The 25,451-nt window shown below is 53.8% G+C and overlaps 3 protein-coding genes and 3 non-coding genes across 6 annotated transcripts in view; 5 read left to right on the top strand and 1 right to left on the bottom strand.

Annotated features, from left to right (window-relative positions):
- RPS8 (ribosomal protein S8) overlaps positions 1-25,451 on the top strand; it is a 72,682-nt gene that overhangs the window by 17,801 nt on the left and 29,430 nt on the right. The window lies entirely within an intron of this gene.
- Positions 6,167-11,397, bottom strand: TMEM53 (transmembrane protein 53). Its single transcript, XM_067300474.1, has 3 exons — positions 11,335-11,397; positions 10,863-10,969; positions 6,167-9,021 (listed from the first exon to the last, which is right to left on the bottom strand). Exons 1-3 carry the CDS (start codon positions 11,375-11,377, stop codon positions 8,359-8,361), a joined length of 813 nt encoding a protein of 270 aa, XP_067156575.1. The 5' UTR covers positions 11,378-11,397; the 3' UTR covers positions 6,167-8,358.
- Positions 15,127-25,236, top strand: ARMH1 (armadillo like helical domain containing 1). The gene is made up of 11 exons (XM_013962025.2): positions 15,127-15,599; positions 16,072-16,140; positions 16,673-16,839; positions 17,677-17,873; positions 18,582-18,666; positions 20,945-21,067; positions 21,819-21,891; positions 22,914-23,043; positions 23,743-23,820; positions 24,609-24,717; positions 25,000-25,236. Exons 1-11 carry the CDS (start codon positions 15,394-15,396, stop codon positions 25,020-25,022), a joined length of 1,260 nt encoding a protein of 419 aa, XP_013817479.2. The 5' UTR covers positions 15,127-15,393; the 3' UTR covers positions 25,023-25,236.
- LOC136992587 (U5 spliceosomal RNA) lies at positions 18,999-19,113 on the top strand. The gene has a single exon (XR_010884948.1). It is a non-coding gene; the product is annotated as a U5 spliceosomal RNA (small nuclear RNA).
- LOC136992598 (U5 spliceosomal RNA) lies at positions 19,828-19,942 on the top strand. The gene has a single exon (XR_010884959.1). It is a non-coding gene; the product is annotated as a U5 spliceosomal RNA (small nuclear RNA).
- LOC136992576 (U5 spliceosomal RNA) lies at positions 20,421-20,535 on the top strand. The gene has a single exon (XR_010884937.1). It is a non-coding gene; the product is annotated as a U5 spliceosomal RNA (small nuclear RNA).

Genomic DNA, 25,451 nt, shown 5'->3' on the forward strand with positions numbered 1-25,451 from the left:
GCATAAAAATGCAGCCTGCGCCGCTGCCTCCTGCCAGAAATAAGTATTTAAGGGGAGCCGCGGCGGGCAATGAACTCAGCACTTTATTCTGCAAGTAAACAAGATTTTAAAACTCCTAATTGCCTCAGACGTCCAGGCCGCGCCGTTATTTATTCCTTTTGCAAAGGGGGACGTAAACCAGCCAGCCTCGAGGCCCGGGGATATACGGCGCCCTTCGCGCTGCCAGGCTGCACCGCAAAGGCAGCGCCAGGGCCGCGGGGCTGCAGCGGGGCCCGGCAGCGTGTCCCCGGGGCCACCGCAGCCACGCCGCGTCCAGCCCGCCAGCCGCAGGGCCCTGGCGGCTCTAGGAGCTAATTCCCTGTGATAAAACCTGTATCGGGCCACCAAAAAACAAAAAACAAAAACCCCACAAAAAAAAAACCCAAAAAACGTCGCCCTCATCCTTATTCACGTGCCGAGCGCAGCCACCTGCAGCCGACGGCCCCGCTGCCCCGCGCAGAAGCTGAGGCAGGGCGGGAGGGCAGCCCCGGCCCCCGGAGGCGGGTTGGGGGCAGCGGGAGCCGGAAAGGGGACGGGGAGCGGGGAGCGCGGGGGCCCCGCGCCCCGGGGCGGCCGGGAGGCGACGGCGAGGGGCCGGGGGCCGCGGCGAGGCGGCTGGCCGGGCGGCTGCTGACACCTCCTGGCAGCGGCGGCGTGGAGCAAGGCTGGGCCCCGGCACGCCGAAATCGCCCCGTCGGCGGCGTCGAGGCCGGGGGCCTCCGCCGGGCCGGGGCAGCCCAGATTTAGGGCCGGGGAGCAGGCCGCGGGGCGGAGGATGGAGCCAGGCAGCCCCCAGGGCGGATTTGGGCCCCGCCGCCGGCCCGCTGCGCCCGCCCGCGGGGGCCGTTGGGGGGCGGCGGGGGCTCGGGTTTGCCCGCCGCCCCGCTAATGAAGTCGGAGCGGCTGCATTACTTCTGCGGCGCGGGGGGCAGGCGGCGCCCAGCCCCAACGGATCTATACGTCCTGCATTAGGGGCCGCCGGCGCGGTGTAGGGTTTCCCGCAGCGGTGCCCGGGGCCGGAGGTCGCCCCCGCCCCGGCGCGGGGCAGGCCGTGCTGGCGCCGACGCTTTCGGTTTACAAACATTTTGCAGACGGGTCGATGGGGGCATTTCCCACCCCCCCCCACCCCCCCCCGGTGGCTGGGTGCCCCCGGGGACAGGCGCTGGGGGGGGGGCAGCCAGAACGCCTGGGCCCTCTTTCCACTGCTTTGACACACCTGGGGGACGGCGGGGTTTGGCCGCTTTGTGGGATTTTTTTCTCCTCCCAGGTGACATTTTGCAGCAGCCAAAAGGACAAAAAACTTTTTTTTTTTTGAGCACACAAAACCGCCTCCTGCCCAGCCGGAGCCTCTCATGGGATCACCCGGCTCCAGGACCCGGCGCTTTCGGGCCCCTGCCAAGCAGCGCCGTCCCGTGGCCCTGGCCAGCCGGCTGGGGAAGGGGGCCTGGAGGAGGCCTGAGGCCAGGATGAGGGGCTGGAAACTCTCCCTTCCCCTCTCTCCCCCACCCCACAGCAGGCTGCTAATATTTTATTTAAAATATCTTTAGGAAGCGGAGGGCCGTGATATATCGAATGTATTGAGAAAATGCTAATGTGTAATAGCGTGTGTCAGGGGCCTCGTTCATCACCCCGCACCGCCTTCTGGGGGATCCATATCTAATTAACAGTAATGAATGAGGGAGCCCACCTAATGACAGCCAGCCAGTTTGTTATGGAAATGAGGCAATCCCATTAGGCAAAACACTTAATTAAACAAACTGCTCGGAGTGGAGGCCTGGGCAGGATGGGCCCAGGCCCTTCAGGGGCCAGTGGCCCAGTCCTGGGCCATCCCGATACCCTCCTAAGCGGGTCTCCCTCACCACGAATCGGTGGCACGAGAGCTGCTGTTGCCCCACAGCACCCTGCACCCCCGTCAGTCACTGCAGCCGCCCTGCCGCGGGGCCGCTGGGGGTCAGCGCCAGCCCCACAGTGCATCCACTCACCCCCAGGACGCTCCGGGTCCAGGGGTGGCAGCCGTGCCCGGGTGGCCGTGCCGTGCCCCAGCTGCGGCGTGGGCCCCGCAGGGACACGAGGAGCGCCGGGCAGCCCCGAGAGCGGTGGCGCGATTCGCATGCACATCACAGCCGGCCCGTCGCTGCCGGCCCCCGACGCGGGCGCCCTGCGCTCGCTCATCGATGCGCGCAGAGGCAGCAGAGGCCAAACACAGATTTCCAATCAAACGTGTGTACTTGGCTCCTGCTCTATTGACACTGAAGCAAGAAGGGCTCAAGGTTAATTCCTTATCAATACCCTATTGTCAGCTCATTAATCACCCGGGGAGGTCAGGGGCTGCCGAAGCGCTGCCTACCCCGGCCCAGCCAGGTTTGGGAGGGCGCCTGCCCGCCCTGCGCGCTTGCCACGGTCCGGCACGTGCTGTGCACACCTCTGCGCTGCCCAGGCTTGGCTGGCGGCACCGGCGGCCCCCTCGTCCCATGCACAGAGAGTGAGGCCGCGAGCCCTGCCGCAGCCCCTGGGCTCCTCGCGGCAGCAGGGATGCGGGCAGGGGGACCCGCGCACGACTGCGCTCTGCCGGCCAGCTTCTGGCTCCGGCCCCGGCTTTCATTCGCAGAGCGTCTGCTTTGGAAAACTGGCACTGGAATAGTATCCCCGGGGCCATGGGGGTCCCTGCCATCTCTGGCTGGCCCTGCCAGGGCACCTAGGAGCCTTGCTGAGCTTTGCAGCGTTGACCCTGTGGCCACACAAACCCCGTCCCAGCACAGAGTCCCCAGTGGGGCCACATTTGGTCCCACTATTCCCGCAGTGAGAATTTCAATTTGAATTTCTAGTTAAAGCTGAAAAGCATAATCTAGTGTAGCTTTTGTGCAGGCAGCTCTAAGGCTAGGTAGCTATTCTATATTAATTCACGAGCTCTACTTCTTGGCATCTTATTTTGGTCTTCTTGCTGGTTTCCCTTTCCTTGCTTTGAGCTAGGACTTTTTACTGGAGATGCTTTCAGGCACACAGGAAACACTAGGCTGAGTCACACCCTTGGTGTCTTGTGCAGGACCTGCCTCAGGCCACAGTACCAGACGATTTCAAAGCCGCTGCAAGAAACAGGATACGGATAGACCTTCCTCCTAATTCCTAATAGGTGGACATGGATTGAAGCCTAACAACTTCCCAAACAAGAGGTTATTTTAATCCTATCATTATATAATCTACTTCCTTACCCTCTCTTCTTTTTAAGTCCTCCTCAAGTGCTCGGCTCCATCGGGCTCATGGGCGTGGGGCTTTCCCCCGCTGAGCGGTGCGGTTGCAGCAGCCTTGCCTTTGCCACGGTCCCGGCGGGCTGCCCGGCCACTCGCGCCTCAGCTCGGAGATGCAACGAATGCAGTGGGTCTCCCCTCCCGCCCCCCCACGCCAGTGCTCCCTTGCTGTTTGTCTCCTAAGTTAGATCAGCTCACTCTCGTTATTTCAGCGCAATCGGTGCCCACCGGGGACGTGCAGCCCCAGGCACCCGCAGGGGGACGACCGCTGCCGCAGCACTCCGCAAGGACACGAGTGGCCCCAAGGACACGGCAGCAACACGGGAGGGCTGAGCACACCCCTCCTCGAAGGGACATACCTCTCCCGTTAAACCCTTCCAGCTCTGCCCACGCACACGGCCTCCCTAACCCCCAACAGCCTCCTTGCACGGGCCACCTCCAGCCTTAACAAGCTTTTCCTCTTTCCTAATGACTGAACCTGCAGAAAAATTGGCTAAAATGTCTCCACGGACGGGGGCTGGAGGAAAGAGAGGGCCTGCTGCCACCTCGTGGAACGACTTCTCCTTCCCAGCCTCGGTTTTGCGGCCCAGCCTTGCAGAGAGACGTCGCCTGCTTCGGAGCATCGCACCCGCAGCACCCGCAGGGCAGCCGCCGGGGCTGGCACTCGCCGGGGAAGCCACCTGAGGCCACCTCTGCCTCAGCCCCTCTGCATGGCACACACAGGCTTCACGCCTCCTCCTGTTTGTTTTTGAGGGAAAAGAACATGGAGTTCAGTTGCTTGTTTCCATTCCTGATTTTTGGAGCTTTTGTCCACGACTCCTTTTTCATTTTGTGCATACGCCTGTGACTTGCCAACATGTACAAAGATAGGGCCTCGGTCTTTACAATTTATTGCCTGAACATACAAGAGGCAACAGGAGATTTTTAGACAGCCTTTATTAGGTGCGTGCACAGCAGCCTGCTTTGGATTCTTCCCTTGTCACAAGCTTCCCACTGGTCTAAAACCCGACTCCCGGCTGGGCTGGTTCGTGGCCCCCGGTACCACCCAGGGCACCTCTGCAGCCTCCCCAGCTCCGCAAACCGGGCCCCTGGCTGTGCGGCTGTCCTCTCACCATCTGTCAGCGGAGGCTAAACGCTCTGCAGCCAAGGCCCACAACCACCTCAGCCACTAATTAAGGAGCCCTTTTCTTTCTGTAAGCCTTTCCGTAACATCGCCGGTGCCTATGGAGAAAAGAGTGTGCATGGGAGCGAGCACGCAGCCAGCTCCCTTGCAGGAAACACTCGCAAATGGCTTTTGTTCATGAGGAAAGGTTAATTTGTGCTCTTGCAAAATTAACCTAGATAGGAAATGTGCAATGCCAGCAGCTGGCCCCTGGGAACCCTGGGCATCTTCCTCTCCCACTGCAGCTGGTATTTCACCTGCACAGCTCAGCAGGGCCCCACTGGAGGGTTTGACTGCAGTAAAATGAACTTAGAGCTCCACAGGCTGGCAGGAAAACAGCGACTGCCAATGTCCCATCCTGTCCCCTACCCCCAAAGCAAGTCAGGGGGTGCTGCGTTTTCTCCCAAAGTGCTGATCTGCATCGCCCCTCCCTTAGTCTCAGAGATTACTTGGATTTACCAAGACATCCCAATCTTTGGCTTTCCTTGTTGAGGCTGAAGCTCTCTAGGAACACTGGCTGCACCAAACTGTGACAGTTTAGCAAGGATTAGAGGCTGTTTTTTAAAAATCCAGTAGAGCTTGGATCAGTTCCTGGCTGTGCGCCTTCAGGCTCCAAGTTATTAACCTTCTGTTTCAAATAACAAGCAACAGAAATACAGAGGGCAAAAAAGGGGGGCAAACACACATGCTGTATAGGGAAGAAAAGGGCAATATATCACACAATACATTTAACACACTGCTCATAATCATGATTAAAACTTGCTGGGATATGGAAAACTAAACCCACCCAGAAGATTGGTGCTGATGACTTCCTCTGTAAATCACTAGCCTGCTAGAGATTCCCCCCACTGCTCTTTGAGAAAGGTGGATACATGAATTAACCCTGAATTTTAAGTAGTTTTTGTAATAGTGGAAATGCCTGTGAATAAATTCCTGTTCACGTAGCATAGGGTGACCTAGGGAAGTGCAACTCAGCTACCCGGGCGCTCTCCAGCTCTTTCAAAGGTGCCCACTGTCATACCAGCAGTTTGGGGTGGCAGGACTACAGTACAACGGTGAAGCACATCATGCGACTCTGAATGCAGGGCTCCGCCAGAAGGCACGTGCTCCCTGTCAGCACCGCAATGCCGCAGCCTCGCTCCTGCTCCGAGGGACCTGATCAGAGGAATGACTGATCCGCAGTCACAAAGCAGGGCTACTCGCTGCACCAAGCACACTGGATCCTAGAGCTGAAGAGGCCAGTAAGCTGCAAACACGCAGTCTGGCCTGGAAACAAGGGCCGGTCTAGCTGCCCCCAGCCAAGTGCAGTGCTGAGGTGCCAAAGGCACATAAACACTGCAAGGACCAGTGGAAAGGGATGAGGGCACGGAGCTTTTGAAGCTTGTACGTAGGTATACGCCCACTGGAGCAAAGACGCAGAGGGACCCAGACCTTGGAGGCAGGCATCACACGCTGAGGCACTGGAAAGCAAGGAGTTGGAGGACACGGCTAGAAGGAGGTAGGGAGTGGCAGCCCTGTTGTGGAGATGAAGGGGGAGGTTAAAGGTGTAGGTGACAACTGTGGGGCTCTTCCCGGTGGGATTTTGACCATCCTGTTGCACAGGGAAAGAGGGTTTAGCTCCAACACCTGCCAACCATGCTCCACAGCAGCCCAAGTGCTTAAATAGGCACGTGGAGAAGTTCAACACCCAAGGCAATAAACAGCAACAGCAGATTCCCAGTCCAGCACAACTGTATTAATTCAGAGGCATATATTATGAAGTGTTTAAGTGTTCTATAAATACTGAACCCGTAGAAACCAGCATGAGGGCAAGTGCTAGTTAAATAACCTTTATCACCTCTGCTCCCTAAGAATTTTCACAGTCCCACAAACAGGCTGGATGCTCAAAAGAAAGATACAGCACAGCTCTCCAGGAAGGCAAGCAAACAGATCATAGCTTAGCAGTTATGGCACTGACAGCACAAGCCAGATTTAGGTTTAAAAACCTGAAAGATCTCTGATGGACTTTCTGGGATAGGGGACCATGTCTGGATTTCAGAAGTCCAAATCCTAGAAACAAAAATTTCTTTACAAAAAACAGCGTATCGAAGGCTCTCTTACCACAGGGTAGCCCGCAGAGCTGATCTTCACCGTGGAAGTCGAAACTCAAAGATTACACCTACACAAAACTGTGCCCCAAGCAGCAAGGGCTCCCTTGCTTGGAGACAGTTTTTACTTAATAATCAAAAACGAACCAAGCAGTCAGCCCCTTTTCAGCCAATTCTCACATATCCTATACACTCCAATCCACCCTTTAAAAGCATGCCCAACATGGGGTTATTCTTAGTTTTAAGTAAGTGTTGCCACATTATTCTGCTAAAAACAGGTGCTCTAGCCACAGACCACAACTCATCCTGTGTTGTCTTTTGTGTGAGGTGTTGGGGTTCATGTTTTAAACTTAGAAATAATTTTAGCGCTTCCCAAGAGATCTGTGTTTCCATTCAGAACAGCAAGTGCCTTGTAATTGTGGATGACAGCACCCCAAGGGCAGGCGAGTCAAGTGCAGGCAGCAAACACCCATAAAAATCCTTGGGCTTTTCATGTTCCCACCTCGCAAGGGCAGCCCCTTGCTGTTCAGAGAGGCCTATACCATGCCTCTCCAGGGCCTGTTCCTGCCAATCTCAGAGTAAGAACTTAAAGTTGGCTAAAAATGCCCACCACATTTGTAATTAGTTTGCAATGCTGTGACACAGAGGAAATACATTATTAGCAGGCTCTGCCTCCGAGTTCATCCCCGTCTCTCCCAAAAACAAATCACAAACCCCAAGACCAAACATGGCGGAAAGGCAGTGCGATGAGCTACTTTTTCACTGGGTAGAATGAAATCATTTCTTTGAATTACAAGTACACGCTGCACAGAGAGCAAAGACTGATCATCTGAAGAGAACATTATGGGGAAAAACATTGAATTTCATGGTTATTTGTGGGCTAGCTCACTGGAAGTGATTTAAGAAACACCCAGTATAAATCATAGCTCCAAGAGACAGTTCCATTTTTCTCTCCAATTCCATTTCTCTATTTCGGAGGTCTTTGGGGTTACAGCTCTGCCAGTTTCCCTGCATTTCCAGATCCACAATCTAGGCTGCTCCACGACATGCAATAATAAATGAGCATTTCTCCAGGAAAGTAAAACTACTCAGGAGAACACAGGAAAGAAAAAGGAAGAGAAATAAAAAGATTAACCAGATCTTTTGGTTGAAGAACACAAAAGTTATCACAAACATTTGAGCCCCCTCCCAGGGCAAGGGAATCAGTGCTTTGGCTGTGCTATCTACGCTCTTTAATGAAACCAGATGGCAGTCTGGTCATATTTCCATGCACAAGCCTTTTCCAGATCTTACATTTGGCTCCTGGGCCTGCTCTCCAACAACAACTGCAACAATAGTTGCAACGCGCTGAGAGAAGAGGGAAATTCTGCAGAGCTGCTTCTGTTTGCTCACTACAAGGTGAAAGAAATAGCACAGAGAAAAAACAAATACACTGAAGAGCTGTAATGTTAGAATCAGTACAAGTCAACAGAACATGCACATTTAGACATCAGGGACAAGGACACAGCATGGAAAGCAGAGAACAACACGGGATAGGAAGAAACAAATAACATCCCAGGTGAAATTCTGGTCTACGACACCTCAGTAAAGCATGTAAAGCTAGGATTTCACCTTCAGTACTTAGAATTAGCCCAGATCTACTTGCTGCTATGACCTGGCTGGCCTAAAGGCCGGCCTGGAGGCTTTCAGACGTTCATCTGGTGAAAAAAAGCTGAGAACAGAGAAAGCCTCTGCTTTCCTCACTTCAAAAATAGAGAGGCAAGGGGATGACATTTCCCATAGAGTCTGAGCAAAGCAGAGGCATACAGAGAAGGTCGTTACACCACTAACGAGGTGAGCCCCTGACACAGTCTGACAGGAAAGTCATACAGAGGTTGCTGTAATAGGTGGGATATGCCCGCATATGGCTGACGTGAGCAGAGTCTGAAAAGTCTACAGCTTTCACAGAGACACCAAGCCGCTGCCGGGCGTCAGCCATGCGCTCAACTTCACTGGCGTCGATGATTGCATCAGCTCGGGAATAGAGGTAAAGCTCAGGCCATCGCGAGGGTGCTTTCAGCAGGGCATCGTAATGGCTCTCATGGATGAAGCGGGTCAATGGGTACAGGATGATCCGCATCACGACAGCTGTAGTGGCAAAACTGAACAAGAGGAAATACTTGAGCAGCACGTTAGTAGATACCAAGACAGTTCCCAAGGCACGAAGGCCTCCTCTCAAGTTTCTTCTGCCAGGGGCACTATCAAAAATGGTGCCCACTACTTTGAGGCTCTTGAATGGCTGCTGTGTGTGGAGTGCCTCAAGGACATAGCGGTACAGCATGACCCCACCATTGCTGAAAACGTGAAACAGAACAGGTCTATTTTCGATGCTGTAGTCGAAGAGCAGCTCCAGGAGTCTCCTAGCTGGGGTCTGGAGGGATCTGACGCCAAAAGACTCCGAGAAGAATATCATCCTCCATGGAGCTGTGTAGCGGATGATGGTGCACCCCTAAGAAGAACAGACAGAGACCTCCAATTTGGGCTGTGCTGTAAATTACACAGAGTATACAAGCATTAGGAGAGAAAACATGAAGATTTGGGTCAGGTTTCCGACAGAAGCCACAGGACCATGAGAAGCTCTTTAGTAGCAAAGCACCAATATGAATAGGATTGTAATATTCGTAATAGCACACAGTATTATAAAAGGGTTTTTGCAATAGCAGAGCGCCTGGATTTCATGACATCTAAGATCCTTCCAAGTCTTATGCTAACCGGCACAGCCTCTAAGGACATTACCACCCACACTGTTATGAGTGTTAATCTTCACCCAAGAACAGAAAACAGGCCCTCTCTCCAACTCACGAACCTTCAGTAAAGGCCATTTTGGGAAGAAGGACTTACCCTGATGCACATCTAATTCATGACGGTGAAACAAATACAAGGAAGAGGAACTTCTTCCTGTCCTTTGGTATTACCCATTTGCAGCCATCTCTAAGGCTTGCCCACAATAAGCACTGGCATGATTTTGTAATCCTTTCTGAAACACTTTAGTTGTGCAAGTGAAAAAGAACTGGTTCCAAGAGTCAGAAGGCCTATGCAATTTGCCTTTACAGTTAAGATCTTACATTTAGGTATAGATTGGGAAATAGGACCTCAAAGAAGTTTCTAAATGAGTTTCATACCAAGGAAGAAACTCTGAAGGAGTTTCATACCACCCTGAATTCACTGCCATTATGCACTGACCACTGTAAGGCAAAGGTGCCAAGACCACCCTCCCTCCCAGAGCTCCCTGAACAGTGAGCTAGGAAGAACAGAGCATATCAAGTTCCAGTTCTTAAATCAAAGGTTTGTATATCATCTTGCCAAGGCTGCAGCCACTTCCTCATTAAGGGCCTAAGAAAACCCCTTCTCTCCATTCCCATCATCCTTCTGATAGGAAAGTATTTCACAAAAGTTGGCATGCTGCCATGTAATATGCTCCTCATCCGATCAGCAGCATCTCTTAGTCATAACAATCTCTTAACAATTAATTCTTCACTAGAGCAAGCCAATTAGTGACTCTTGCACTGGATTACATATTAACAATACACTTGTTAATGTAGAAGCTTTGCCACCCATGGCTGAAACAGATTTGGTAGAAAGAAGATTCTGGCATTTTCACAAAAATAAAACGTCTAACATTTAACTGGGTCCCAACACCACAAGCTGAGATCATTCTGGTAAATCACAGTATCAGAAAGGAACATATCGTAACTTAGGGAACTAGCAATTGGACAGACCTTTTTAGTCCAAACACAAAGAGTTGCTAATGACCAGCTATTAGTATCATAGGATGATTGTTTCTCAGAAAGAATAAAATGAATTTGGAATACAACATGTAGATGAACTATCTCAACAGAAAGGAAAAGCTGAGGGAATGACAGATGCTGATGTGCTCTCAGTCTCCAGACTGGCCTTGCCAGGTCTGTGCTATTGCCTATTAGCAAGCAGCAAATGCATGGGGTTTTTGGCCAAAAAGAACCCACAGTTTGTGTGATTCATTAATAATCTCACAGTTTTAAAAGTCTTAAAATACTCCAGTGATTCACACAGAAACAGAAAGTGTTCCTCTGAGGAAGTATTTTTGTCTCTCAGTTGCACACACAAAGATGACCTCAGCAACTGCTTAGATAATACCGGCTAAGCAGCTCATAGACACAAACAGCTTTCAATGACGAGAACTCACCACTTACTCCCACTGACTCTTTGGAGTGAGAGAGGCTTCAGAGTGATCTTACCAACATGCAGAAAAGAGACAGTTTCTCAGAGAGATGTATGACAGTGTTATGAAGATATAAATAAGCTACTCACCTTCTGACTGTACATTGCACTGTATTTGGCTAGGTATTTGTCCTGACAGCCTGCCCAACCTAGAAGGATCACCACAGGCTGACCATCTGCAGGCTCCGTGCTGCTCTCTGAAACGAATCGTAAGATGGACACTGGGGCTCCCCCAGGCCCGAACCTCCCCCTCCTCTCCCCTCAAGGGCTCCCCAGACCCTCCTGTCACTGGAGGTCCCCAAGGTCCAGTTTCCCCCCTCTACACTCAAGGGTCCCCCAGACCCTCCTGGCACGGGGGGCCCCAGGCCCAGCACCCCCCTCCTCTACCCTCAGGGGTCCCCCAGGCCTGGTCCCCCCCTTTCCTCTGGGGTCCCCCAGGGCCCCCTGACATTGGGAGTCCCCCAGGCCCGGGTCCCTCCCTTCCCTCACGGTCCCCCAAGCCCGGCCCCTCCTCCTTCAAGACCCCCCCGCCACTCCCGCCCCCGGGGTCCCGCGGCCGCACCCGCCGCCAGCTCCACCGCCGCCGCCAGCCCGCGGCTCCCCATCGCCGCCCGCTCTCGCCTCACACCTCCCCGGCGCTTCCGCTCTCCCCACCGGAAGCTCCACCCCCCGAGCCTCCCCCAGCCAATGCGAGAGAGAGGCGCCCGCCTCGCCTCACTCACCTCCCCCTCCCCTCCACTCTCCGCCTCCGGCTTCCCTAGCAACGCGCCCTTAGCAACCGCCCCGGTGCCGGCGCCACGCCCACTAGGCGCGAAGCTGGCTCACCCATTGGGCCGGGGGAGTAGAGGCGGGTGGCGATTGGCTCAGCGGCGGTGTCAGTCACGCTGCAGGGTATCCGCCCCCTGCCGGGAAGGTGAGAGGGAGTCGGGGGTAGGGGGACATGGCGGCCGGGGTGGGGGTTGGGGTCAGGATGGGGGGACATGGGGGCTGGGTGGGCGTTAGGGTCAGGGGGAGGGGGAACGTAGGGGCTGAGGTGCTGTTGGGGTCAGGGGGAGACAGACGTGGGGGCTCATGGGGGCTGGGGTGAGCATGGGGCGGGGGGGGGGATTGTAGGGCCTAAGCTGGGTGCTGGGGTCAGGATGTGGGAGGGGACTGTAGGGCCTGGGGTGGGCACTGGGGCCGGGGGGCATGGGGACAGGGTTGAGGGTTGGAGTCAGGGAGGACATGGGGGCTGGGTTGGGCTTTGGGCTCAGGGGGGTATTGTAGGAGCTGGGAGGGCGTAAAGAGGATGGGGCCAGACGCTTTTCAGTGATTCACAGTGACAAGACAAGAGGCAACGGGCACAAACTGAAATGCAGGCAGTTCCGTCTGGACCAAAGGAAAAGCTTGTTTACTCTGAGGGTAACAGAACACTGGAACAGGTTGCCCGGAGAGGCTGTGGAGTCTCCATCCTTGGAGATGTTCACTAGTCTGGACACGGTCCTGTGCAACGTGCTCTAGGTGACCCTGCTTGAGCAGGAGGGTTGGACTAGATGATCTCCAGAGGTGCCTTCCAACCTCAACCATTCTGTGATTCTGTGGATAGGGGTGGTGGTCTGCGGGGGAACTGTAGGGCCAGTGGTGGGTTTTGGAGTCAGGGTGTGGGGGAACACAGGGCTTGGGGCTGTGGTGGATCAGGCTGGGTGGGACTATTGAGCTGAGGTGGGCATTGGGGTCAGGGTGTGGGGGCTGGAATGGGGTGTTAGGATGGAGGGAACTAGGGGCTGGGATGGATGTAGGGGTCAGGGCAGGGGCTGGATGGGGGTAAGGGGGATGCAGGGACTGGGGTCAGCGTCATGGCTGGGATTAACGTTGGTGACAAAGGTGGGAGGTTGGACATGTGGGTGATTGAGGGGCAAGTAGGACCCTGGGTTGACTGGGATGGGGTAGAGGGCATCGGGGTGCCTGGGAAAGGGGAGGTGGGTTGTGTGGGATTGGGGTATGCTAGGGGAGGGTGAAACCTGCCAGGGAAACAGAAGCTCCAACTTGTGCCTCGTGCTGGGCACAACCTTGATGTTGCAAGGTGCAAAGGTAACTCCAAATCACTGTCACGCCCTGTCCGTTCCACAAGACCAAGGCTGCATGTCACACTTGGACTGGGTTAGCACTTGCAGCACCAGCACACTCTTTGGCCTCAATCTGGTGATTTAGCAACACTCAGGATATAAAGAACTGCTGAATTGCCAGAGTTAGTTCCTAAATCACTTGTGCTTTTCTTGGGGGAAAAAAAGCACTTACCTGACTCAGGCTTGTTTTGATTATTAGGTCCAGTCACAGGGGTGGCAGCACAGCACTGGCAAGAGCAGAGTTTGAAGCCAACAAACAGGAGTTATGTGCTGATATTGCCACTGATAAATGACTGGGGCAAGTCAACTAACTTCTCTCTGTATGTTCTCATATGTAAAATGGTCGTGATAAGAGTAATTATACACATTTTAGGGTACTTTGCAATGCTGGCATGAAGACTACTATGTCAGCGGATTATGTTATTATACCCAGGTACTGATGCCATTGTATCCTCAGAAGCCCCATATGATCATTTTTTCAAACTCCTTTTTCTTTGCCATTGAATCATAAGCAAGCACTTTGTATCACTAAAATCCTCACGTCCAGAGGTTGGTTTCTGAATAGTGAGGGTTATTGGGGTTATTGCTGCTTTCTAATAAAAATGGGATAGAGTACACCACCAGCATCTAAAACATAAATATGGAAACATTAATTTAGAATCAATTTTGGGATGTTTCAGACTGTAAAGTTCTTTTAACTAGATCTCTGTTGAGGACAGAGGAGCACTTTATGGGACTGTAAATTTCATGCAAACAGTCTCTGTGAAATACAGATTCCCCCTACACACTAGCAGTTCTCTCAATATCAATCATATGCCTTGCAAGTAATGTTTCACAAATATTCTGTAAATCACAGGAAAATGCTTGCAAAAATGTGAAATATGACTTTCACTTGACTGTTTCACCAAAGGCCCCTAACAGGCCATTCTCCTGTCAGCACTAACATTTGTTATGGCTAATAACACTTTCAATCACAACTATTTTGGGAAAATGGATTTATTTTAAACCTGCTTCCACTCAAAGGAGATCCTGAAAATGCCCTGCCAAGGACACAGACTCCTTACAGACTGTTAATTCCCAAATGAATTTTCATCTCATCTTAATTCTCAAACATTCACCTCTCATTGGTTCAGGCTATAGCAATAGAAAGTTACCTTTGAGCAGGTGTCTTGGGGATTTTCTGAAATTAATTTGTGATTTTGCTTCAAATTCTAGGAGAAAAGTCTTAAGAACTGTGCAGATAGGAAATTGGTAATCTTGGCAACTTGTATTTCATTGAAAGAAAATGTTCTTATTCTGAAACCCCCCAAATTAGTGTCATTTTAGCTTTTTTGCTCTTAAATCACACTTAAATTACAACCTAAAATGGCAGCTTTCTTATGTGGGTAGTCCAAGAACTGGATGAAACGGAGTGAATTTCTCTTCTCACCTTCAGGCATGTTGATGCAGCTTGGTGGAGGACAACACACCTGTGTTAGTACAGCTATCTGAGGCAGTTCTACCTTGTTCCTCACTCTACATCTCTCTACGTGCTTAACTGTAAGACTCCTTGAGACTAGTCAGCATCTTAAAGCTAAATACATTACATGTCGTTGGAATTCTTGTCTACGTGAACGGATGGAGAGCTTAGTCCTCTGGCATTTCATTCCTCTACTAAGGGCATCTTCAGATTTGTAAATCTGGAATAGGGGATATCATAATGACCCCAAAATGTGCCAAAGAAATTAGGCTAAATATGGAATGCTTTATTTAACACCTGTGTGGAGGGATGGGAAGAGGTGCAGGCAAAGGACGTTTCTGAAGCTTCAGTCTTCTTGCAAATATTTCTAATCATTTCAGGTTTTCTCAGATTGTTTAAAAACATGCCATTTGAAACTCAGAACCTGTGCATAGAGATTAGATAACAAAAAAAAGAGCAAATGTCCACCATGCAAAGGGTCCCAGACCACTCTTCCACTGCCAAGGCCAAACACATCTTCCTGGAGGGGACTAATGATTATCACTCCATCTCCTGAGTGAGGGCATGCTGCACTGCTGCGCAAACGGGCATTTAAACTCCCTTGACCCTGTCATTCCCCATAAATCCATAGCTATTTGTGCTCTCATTTCACCCTATTTACTCTCTGGCAGGTCAGCTATGTGATGCAGTGTTCATATCATGAGGCTAGCAAGAAATGAGGCTAGGGGAATGGGTAATATCAAATGCCTTTATTAACAGAACAAAGAAGAGAGCTCTTGTGGTGAAGCCATCTAATCTGGAATATAATTCCATGTGCATTGCAGATTCATTGTGCAGCTCCAGGCATAGGAGGAACTCTCTTTTTATCTCAGTTTTCCTATCTATGAAATTAGTATAAAGGAAAATGAAATGTAATTAATGGCTATTAAGTGTTTTATGATTATTTATCAGACAAGATCTTAAATGTGATTCTGGTGGTAACTCCTTAGTACAGACTGTTTCTATTTTCAGGGCCTTTTTTAACTTCTTTCTCATTTTCCTCAAGGCAGAAGAGATCATGACTTCTGTCAAAGAGCAGGAAGCCATCAAGAAGCTCATGGCATTCTTGCAGGAGTGGGACAGTGCCCGTAAAGTTGCTCGAAGCCACATCCTGGACAACTTCATTAAAAGCAATCATGGCAAGACAGGGCCAGAGCTGGAGCTGGAGTTCTCCCAGGGAGCCAGCTTGTTTTTGGCTCGCCTAACAGCATGGCTCAGGATGATGTATCTGTTTCCTTGAAAGCTGGAGGTGGAGTGGAATAGTGGATGGAGAGGAAGGAAAAGTTCTCTAGCCAAAGTTTGTTTAAAGAATAAGTTTCTGTGTGGAGGCATCCATATTCAGCCATGTTCTCTAGGGGGGAAAAATGGCTATTTAAAGCTGGAACTGAAGGGAAATTCATGTAGCCTGGCTCTCAGGGACCTAGAACTCGTGTTTTTTCTCACCTCAGCAAAACTCATGTCAGAACATCCTGTCCTTCTAGTCAAAGAAGTGTAATGCAAATTCTCTGCAAGGCCGTCACTGGCCAGGTCACACTGCCCATACTGGGATGTGTGTGCTGTCTCTGCAGTGGCCTGTGGGAGGAAGGTCTGTCCTCTCTCCCAAAGAGATTACCCAGGTTCAGACCTCCACGTTGCCAAAGGCTGCCTGAGGAACACCAAGATAGTCTGTAATTCCCTCCTTAACCTTGTCAAACAGCTACATGTATGGCACTTGCCTAGACAAGCTGTTGAAGTCCATTGGCATCTTTTTATCAGCTGCAAGTGGGTGAGTACAGCATGTCACTGCGGTGAGAAGTGCTGAGAGGAAGGCACACAAGGGTGAGGGGGTGAACAAATAAAGGAAACACCAAGTCCGGGGCAGGCATTTGGGAGGGCTGTGCACACACTTCATGTAAGGCAGGCCCCAGCCAGGTCACAGTTTACTATAAACAGCAAGAGTTTCATTACAGATCTGTTGCTTGAGCAGGTCTCCCAAGCCACTGGCTCACTGGCACCACACAGAAGGAATCTGGTGAGAGCCTGAGTGCAGAGACAGGGCTTTCCATGCCTCTGGCTCAGCATCTGAAATGAGCACAGCGTAAAACGGGAGCTGGTGACCTGCAGGCAGCAAAGCGTGCTGCTGGCAGGCATCAGCCCAGGCAATCCCAGCTGTGCCTCCGGCACCCTGAGCTCCCTGTCCAGGCGCTGGTCGCTCACTGCAGCGAGGCATCAGGAGATGGTTCTCAGAACAGGGAACACCCATGGGGGAAGATGGGCTCCAGGTGTCAGTTCTGCCTTTGCTCCCCCTGTTGCTGCAGACGCAGATACCTCATTGAATTTCTGGAGATCGGAGGTGTCCTGACTCTCCTGGAAATACTAGGGCTGAGCCACCTGAAAGAGGAGGACAAAAGGGAGTCTGTAAAGCTGCTTCAGCTCATTGCAAATGCTGGCAGGAAGTACAAGGAGCTCATCTGTGAAAGCTACGGTAGGCGGTGTGTCCATCCGTGCTCTTTCCTCATTCAGGCGAGGATGTTCTCCCTGACCTCTGGCCGTGGGGGCTCTTTGCAGTGCCAAGCCCACTCCCTTTCTTTCACCCGCTGGACAGCAGATTGCTGCAGCGTTTGTCTTGTCAGAAGGAGTTCAGAGTCTCGGCTATTGCTGAGTGGTGGAATTTCATCCCCTCTCTGATTTTTATAAGCCAGCTTTCTTTATAGTCATTTCTTTTGATGCAATATTGCTGTCCTGCTGGTTGCAACTGCTACAGTTAAAATCACAAACCAGTCTCCGTTCTTACCTGCAGTGATCACCCACTGCAAGCTTTCCCAGACTTCCCCTCTGGAGGCAGGAGGGTTTTGTACTTGTATCTCCTGAAAGAGCATTATGTTTTTTTCCTGTTTTCTCCCCAGCAGTAGAAGCCAAATCTCATTAGCTGTATAGTTTGGAGGATGCCTCCTGTTGTCAGAGAGACTCAGGGGTGATACCTGCCATCACAGCTTCCTCCGGGAGGGACGGAGCAGCAGCATTGGCAGAGGGATCCTTAGCAGCACTGCTGTCATCTCAGTGCCAGGGTCTTTACAGGTCTAAATACCTGCAGAAGGGTCTTAGCCATCTACTCCCACTGAAAAATTAGCTGTCTGCTTTCCCAATTGGTGTCGTGGCTTCTGACAAGAACAAAGAGCATTTTTCCTGGCTTCTGTTTTTTGAGCCGTGCTTCAAGTGGGATGTGGTGCTGGGTTATTTCAGGGTATCAAGTAAAGCAGCTGAGATGTGGGCCCTGCAAACTCATCTAGGTATGTGACTTGGCATCTCTTTCCCTGCACAGGGGTGCGATCCATCGCTGAGTTCTTGGCAATGTCCAGATCAACAGAGGCTCAAGAAGAAGTGCAGCTTCTGCTGGACTCTTTGGGCCATGGCAATCCCAAGTACCAGAACCAAGTCTACAAAGGCCTCATTGCTGTGCTGCCGTGCACCTCCCCGCGAGCCCAGCAGCTCTCTCTGCAGACGCTCAGGGTCATGCAGGTAGGTAGCGAGTCTTGCTGGTGAATGACAGCTGTTAGCTTTCCCCAGCATTCCCCTGGCCCTGGACAATGCCTGTCTCTGGCTCTCCTCTCCAAGTTCCTGCAGGAGAAAGCCCTGTGGGACTTCAATGCTGCAGGTTTAATCCTGCTCCTGTCCTTAGCAATGAGGGCAGGGGATTTCCCCTTGTGAAATACATGCTTCTCCCCCATTTGAAGCACCCCCCATGGACACTCCTGTGGGAGCTGTGGGCCCAGCCCCAAGGGCCAATATGAGGCAGGCCCACAGCTCAGAGTGAAGCTGGTGCTCCAGGGCCCAGTCCTAACCTCTCCTGTTCAATACTGCCTGCGCCTCGTGTCGAGGGAGGCAGGTGGGTCGGTGCTCCCATGCTTGTGGTGGAGCACAGCAGGGCTGGGATGCGGGAACACAGCCTGAGTACAACGCTGTGGTTACGCATTGAGCAAAAGGCCCCCAAGCCTAGCGGGCACCATCTCTGGGGTGTGAGCTGCTGGGGCACAAGGGACCCCCCAGGCCCAGCACGAGGGACTGGCTCGGAGGAGAGGATTGTTAGGGGTACTGGTCTTAGCCCCATACATCACAGCAAAGGCCTGGGTGCTGCTCCCAGCAAGAACTGAGCCATTGCCCACGGTGCCCAGGCCATGCTGGGTGTCCCCGGCGGGGGATCGTGTCACTCGGGCCCTTGTCGTGCAGGAGGTGGTGGGAGAGGCCCCCGGCAGCGCGGTGGAGCCCCTGCTGGGCGTGCTGCGCTCCGTGCACCTGGAGGTGCAGTACGAAGGTAGGGCCCGGCCGCGCCCGGCGGCGTCCCGGGGAGGGGGCGCCGCGGGGACGGAGGGCAGCGCGGGCTGGCCCGGGGGTGCCCTCATTAGCATGCTCCTCATTAGCATGCGCCGATTAGCATACCCAGGCTGCACCGCGGCAGCACGGCGCGGTCCCGATCCCGCTCCCCTGGCTGCCGCCGCCGCCGGCGGGGCCGCTCGGGGCCGGGCGCGGAGCCGCGCGGATCGTGCGCCCACGGCGGGGCCGTGCCGGGGCGGCGGGGCCGGGAGTCGCCGTGGGCTGGGGGGCGGCGGTCGGGCGGCTGCTGTTTTGGTGGCAGAAGAAAAAACTGTACTCTGGTTTCTCTTCAGATCGTATAAATCTTTCGCCTTTTACTAAAGATTTCCGTGGAGAGGAACAAGCACGAGTGTCGAGGAATTTTTTGAGGCTCCATCTCGGTGGAGCTACCCCTATAGCTGGTCAAAAACAGTGCAGAAACAGCGCAGTGCCGTGTCCCTGGCGGGCGCAGGACATGAGGTGCCCGGCGCCGGGGAGCCACGGGGCCGCGGTGCGCACGGCGAGGGCCGGGGCCGCCCTGCCCGGCCGCCCGCAGCGCTGCCCGGGGCCCCCGCTCGGCGCCGCCGCCGGGGAGCCGCAGCGCCCGGGCCCGGCAGCGCCGCCGCCACCTCCGCGTCCGGGGAGCCGCGGGCGCAGCGGCCCGTCACGGCAGGGGCGCGGCGATGCCGGGTCGGGCTGGGCCCTGGCTGTGCCGCCGGCGCGGGCCCCGGCCCGGCGCTCGCTGCCCCGGCGGTCCCGCTCCGCCTGCGCGGCCCGCGATAGCCCAGGGCGGTGCCGGAGCCGCCGGAGCCGCCCCGCTTTTTCCCTCCGCTCCCTCCCGGCTGCGCGCCCGAGGGCGGGCCGCGGCCGCCTCATTAGCATGCGCCTGATTAGCATACCCAGGGTGCACCGCGGGACAGCCGTGCCGCGCCGAGCGCTCTCTCCGCCCGCCGCCGCCCCGATTTGGCCGCTGTGCCCGAGGCGGGGCGGGCGCCGCGGCGGCGGCGGCGGCGGCGGCGGCGGCGGGGCCGGGCCGCGGCGGTGGCGGTGGCGGGGTTGTGCGTCGCCGTGTGCTGGGAGTCGTCGTCCGGGGGTGGGACGGGCGGCGGCGAGAGGTTAGCACATACTCTGGTTTCTCTTCAGATCGTATAAATCTTTCGCCTTTTACTAAAGATTTCCGTGGAGAGGAACAGGCACGAGTGTCGAGGAATTTTTTGAGGCTCCATCTCGGTGGAGCTACCCCTAGTGCTGGTCAAAAACAGAATGATGCGGGGTTTTGCTTGGGAGAAGGGGCTGGGGGTGTTCTCGGGAGCCGAGGCAGCGTCCTGCTCCGCGTCGCGGGCGGAGGCGGGGAGGACCTGGCGCTCGGTCCGTCTCCGCGCTGCCCCCAGCGCCGTCCCGGGGCTTTGGGCGCCGTCCCGGCCGGACCGTGCCGGGCGTGGGGCGGGGCGGCCTCATTAGCATGCTCCTCATTAGCATGCGCCGATTAGCATACCCAGGCTGCACCGCGGCAGCACGGCGCGGTCCCCATCCCGGTCCAGGTCTGCTGCCGCCGCCGGCGGGGCCGCTCGGGGCCGGGCGCGGAGCCGCGCGGATCGTGCGCCCGCGGCGGGGCCGGGCCGGGCCGGGCTGTGCCGGGGCGGCGGGGCCGGGAGTCGCCGTGGGCTGGGGGGCGGCGGTCGGGCGGCTGCTGTTTTGGTGGCAGAAGAAAAAGCTATACTCTGGTTTCTCTTCAGATCGTATAAATCTTTCGCCTTTTACTAAAGATTTCCGTGGAGAGGAACAAGCACGAGTGTCGAGGAATTTTTTGAGGCTCCATCTCGGTGGAGCTACCCCTATAGCTGGTCAAAAACAGAGCATGTTGGGTGATGGCAGTTTTAACTGTTGGTTCTAAAGCCGTTGGTCCTAGCGGTCGCTCATGAGGCGCGGTAGTTAAAGCCGTTGGTCCTAACGGTCGCTCCTAAGGCGCGGCTGCGCGCGGCAGCTGCGAGCGGCCGCTGCTGCCGCCTGTCGCGTGCCTGCTCGCCAGCAATACGCCTCTAGAGCGCTCGCGATGAAAAGCGCAAAGCTTTTTACTTGCAAAGGCAGGAGGCTTCGAAAACATAGTCAAAAACCTGCCCCTCCCTACAAGCACGTTCTGGTCTTCATCAAAGTGCTTGTATGCCTGGGCCAGCACTGAGGTGCTCAGTGAGAGGCCCTGTGCAGAGGAGGTGGTGACAGCAGCTCCCTCTCTTCTCTAGCCATCCAGCTGCTGAGAGCCCTCATGGCCTGTGAGGTCCGGCCAGCCCTGCTGAAGGGCCTGGTTGCGCTACTAATACCACCCAGGAAGGAAGAGTTCTCATTCTGCAGTGAAACCACCCAAGGTAAAAGTGCTGAAGAAGGCACCAGGGTACACCCCAGCCTGTGGCTTGCCAGGGCAATCAAGGCCAGGTAAAGGGGTGCTTCTTCCACTGGTCCCTTGTCTCCTTCTGCAAGGGCTCATGCATTGTCCTGTCTCTGCAGGAGAGGGGGTGCAGGAAGCTGTCCCACATGGCGAGGGGAGTGGCAGCAAGGGGTGCCTGGGTCAGGGTCAGAGCAAGACCCAGCACTCCTGCTAAGGACCCAGGGCTCCTCCATCCTTCAAAAACACGAGTGACCACTTTGTGTAGTTCAGTGCTACAAAGCTCATGTCCAGCAAGGTCAGGATGGTAGCAAGGCTCCTGACACATGAATGCCATGAAATGGGCTGCACATGGTAAAACAGATGGGAGCTTGGGCCAGCTTGGACAGTGCTTGCCCGTAGCACTAGTACTAGTGTACAGGCCTTCAGAGACCCACTGAAGTCTGCCATGTGCTGGGTGAGGTTGATGAACAATTCCAGCCCTGGGTATCTCCTTCCCTGACTCAGCAGAGCAGGCTGCAGTGACCGTGTCTGTGCTGCCATGGGTGCATGTACACAGATCCCTACAGTACCACTTATGATACAAAGCCACAGGCTTCCCTGAGGCACATTTCCTGAAAAACAGTATCCTCCTTTCATGCTACCAGTGTAACCTCACCTTCTCTCCCTTCTAACACTTCATAGGAGAAGCATGTCAAAGCATCATTCTCACCTTCCTAATGTTCCTCATGCAGACCCAGCCCTGCCTTGCCTGAGGGAGCCTGTGCTGGTGTATATTCAGCAAGCAGCTGCTGCAAAAGCCATTGGGTAAGAAACTCTGGACCAAACCCACAGGAGATTGAGAAGGACCTTAGAGAAGCAGCTTCCTCTGGGTAGGAAAGGGCTGGGATGTGTTGCTCCCAGGGAGCATTCACCTCTGACACTTCACTCTGGCTAAGCACCCTGGCTCTTCCAAGGCCCCTGCACTGGACTGCTCAGAGACAGAGTGGCTCAGGAGGAGGGTAGAGACTGATACCACGCAGGAAGGTAGCAGTGCTCAGCCCCTCCCTGCTACTGACACCTGAATTGGCTTGAAATTTTATTTGCAAGGAAGTGTGGAATCCCTTCAGATCTGGCCATTTGTGCATTCACAATGTCCCCTCTGTGGCTTGGCCTAGAAGCTTCAAATGCTCTCAGCGTAGCTGGTAACCTCAGCAAGCAGTGAAACACCGTTATTTAACATCAGCCACCCAATGGAAGAACCCAGTGCCTGTATCTGACTGGAGAATCCTTACATTCAGCCTTTTGTGCTAAACTTTGTACATTTCCTATGAATTTCCTGCAATGCCCACAAGACAGTGCTGTGACAACATTTCTCCTGCAAAAGCAGATGACAGAAAGCCCTTAATGGGTTGGGAGACGTATTGAGGTGTCTTCCAGTGGATGGGCTCACAGAAGCAGTCTTGGTGGTGTTTCTACCTCTGGTCCTGGATTCTTCGTGGTCACACAGGAAACTTGCTAGCCTTTAACAGACATGCCTGGAAACTCCTGCCAATCATTTATCAGTTCGTTTTCATCAAATCTACATGTTAAATGATTGACAGTCCATGCACAGCCAAATGTTTCTTGCTTATTTTGAGCCGCTTCTGTCTCCTGTCCAATGATGCCACTAGTTGGGGACAGTGTAGAAAGAGGAGCACATCCTTTTCCATTGGGGTCTCACTAGCTCTGCACCAAGAGGCCCAGACTCAGTCCCACAGCAGCCTGGTGCAGCTGCTTGTTGTGAGAGCTGTTTGTTGTTTGCTGCTTCCTGCATGCAGGATGGGGGCTGATGACCGATTCCATTGCAGCATTTTAGCCAAGGACTCAGTAGAAGTGGCAGCAGAGTTGATCCAGCTGAAAGTGGTGCACAGCCTGATGGTTGCTATGGGGAATCAGGATCATGCAGGCAGCCAGAGACAAGCCAGCATCTCTTTGGAGGTGAGTGTGGTGGTATATGGCAGAGGACATCATAGGATGGGGTCTCCTCCCAGAGCGCCTTAGCAGAAAGGCTCCCTGTGCTGGACGGTGTTTCTGAGCACAGCAGAAATAGGCTAATTCACAAAGGCAGGAATGACTTTTCCTTCACAAAGTAGCTGAGTTTGACCTGCCATATTGACCTGCCTCAGCACAGCCCTGCCTGCTTAACAGACACAGGTGACATCTGGGAAGGGGGAGGAACATGCTGTCAGTAGAAGGGAAGGGGCTGCTCAGTGTGAAAAGGGGTTCAGAAACCTTCTCAGTAATGCAGAGGGTCAGTGCTGCATTCACCTCAGCAGACACTGACAGCCCAGCAGGATGAACTCCCTGGCAGCTATTTCACTGTGATCATTCTACTGAAATACCCTCTTTTTTCTTGTCCAATGAAGGTGGGAACTGGCACCGGGGGAGGGCAGTGGGGACAAGGTGAAGCTTGAGCAGGGACCCACGTGTCACACCCTCTTGGTGTGTTCATGAAGTGAAGCAGTGCTCACAAAGTGCCATCATCAGCACTGGAGCTAGAGGAGACAGCTCAAAGAATCAGTGGTGTGTGACACTGCTGAAGTTATCTGGAGCCGTATCATATGTTCAGCTCCCACCCTCTACACACAAACACACACATCCCTACTCCCTGTGCACCAACCTTCTGTTCTGTTGCAGTATTTTGTCCGCACATTTCCCTTTGTGGAGGAGCCCGTGAGGATGGCAGTAGGAGACACACTGTTCCAGCTCTTTATGGTAAACACACCTCGCTTATGGGATTTGTTAATAGCCTCAGGACCTTCTGTGGGGGCATGGGGACTGGACTTTTCACAAGAAATCTAGTCCTGAATCAGATCCCAGAGACTGGGAATGAACCAAGCTGTCCTTTTGGTAACGTTCATCTTCAGTCCCAGTGTTCAGGAAGATCAATTGCTCTGACCTCAGCCCCAAGACAGAGCAAGGAGGGATCATGGACTCCTGCTACCGCTGTGATAGTGAGACCTTGGGTGTCAGGAGGGTGGCCTAAGGGTTAAGGAGACAAGAGCCCCTCCAAATCGGGTCCCTCCTGGCTCTAGCTCCTGGGGTGGAGATAGAGTAACTGGCAACGTTGGGTCCAGAGAGGGAAGGTGGAGCAAACAAGGGGCAGCATTTTGTTCCTTGCATTGACCATCCTCACTCACCCCAAGTCTGGGTACACCTAAGTACATGTAGTGCCATTTGAGGTAGAGGGGGACTGAACCAAGGGAACTGCTTTGCTTTAGTCCAAACTTAATAGAGCCCAGCAGCCCTTTCAATCTGGATGCGTGCATGATGCAGCCAGAGCCTGGGTGCTGCTGTTTAACAGAGTTCAAGGGCTCTTAGCAGCGCTCAGCCCCACGCTGCTCCCAGCATCTACGCTGTTTCTCACAAAGCACCCAAGCTGTAAGGCAGGGGCAGCATCCCATTTGGGCTGAGGCATCCATTCTCTGACTGGCTTGGAACATGTATGTGCTGGTTGCCCAGGTCCCATTAAGGCACTAACCTTCTTTTGCTGCCTCTTCCAGGATAGTCCTGAGACATGGTACACAAAAATGGATTCATTCCAGGCTGAAATACTGGCCTCCAATAGAGTGGACATCCCCAAAGAGATGGCAAAGCTGCAGCCCACAGAAGGTGAGTGCAAAGCTGGGGTCCATCACTTAAAGGCCAGTCTCCAACCCCTCCATCTTACCCTGGCATCTATCAAGAACTACTCCATTTGAACTGCCTTCTATCCTGAAACCAGAGTCCCTGCCCCAGGGCAGGGACTAGCCCCCAGGCTCATACTGGGGTCTGGGAGAACAGCGAGCAGTGGTAGAAGGGTCCCTTTTAGATCTGGGGTGTTTGTGCTGTTGACAGCTGCATCCTGCCTCCACTGCTGGGCCTGGAGCTCATGGGGCTATTTTGTTCTTTCAGAGACAAGCCCCGGAGTGAACTGAACAGACAGGAGAGAGGGCATCAGCACTTGCCTCCCCCTGTTCCCCCCAGCCCTAGTCCTTTGCCTGCTCCTTCCCTGAGGACACGTTGCATGGGGACACCTGGGCACACAGTGCACAGAAAGGCCATGCTGGTGGCTTTGCTAAGGCTTCTTCAGAGGTAAGCTTCTGCCTTCAAATACAGATTTTGGTGGACTGCTGAATGTGTGTTATTTTATGTGGAGTGTTACCTATTTCCCATGGAAAATACATGGAAAGTAAGATCCTGGGACTACCTTCAAATTCAGGTTAAACTCCAGAGGTACAAAGGAGTCAACAGGGCCCTTCCCACTTAGCCACTGCCCTAAGAGCTGAGCCACCACATACAATGCATTGAGCTTTGCCCAATTGCAACAACACATGGAGGCTGTTTCAGAGGGCACCTGTTTCCCC

The sequence above is a fragment of the Apteryx mantelli genome, chromosome 8, assembly GCF_036417845.1.
Source record: "Apteryx mantelli isolate bAptMan1 chromosome 8, bAptMan1.hap1, whole genome shotgun sequence".
NCBI lineage: Eukaryota > Metazoa > Chordata > Aves > Apterygiformes > Apterygidae > Apteryx > Apteryx mantelli.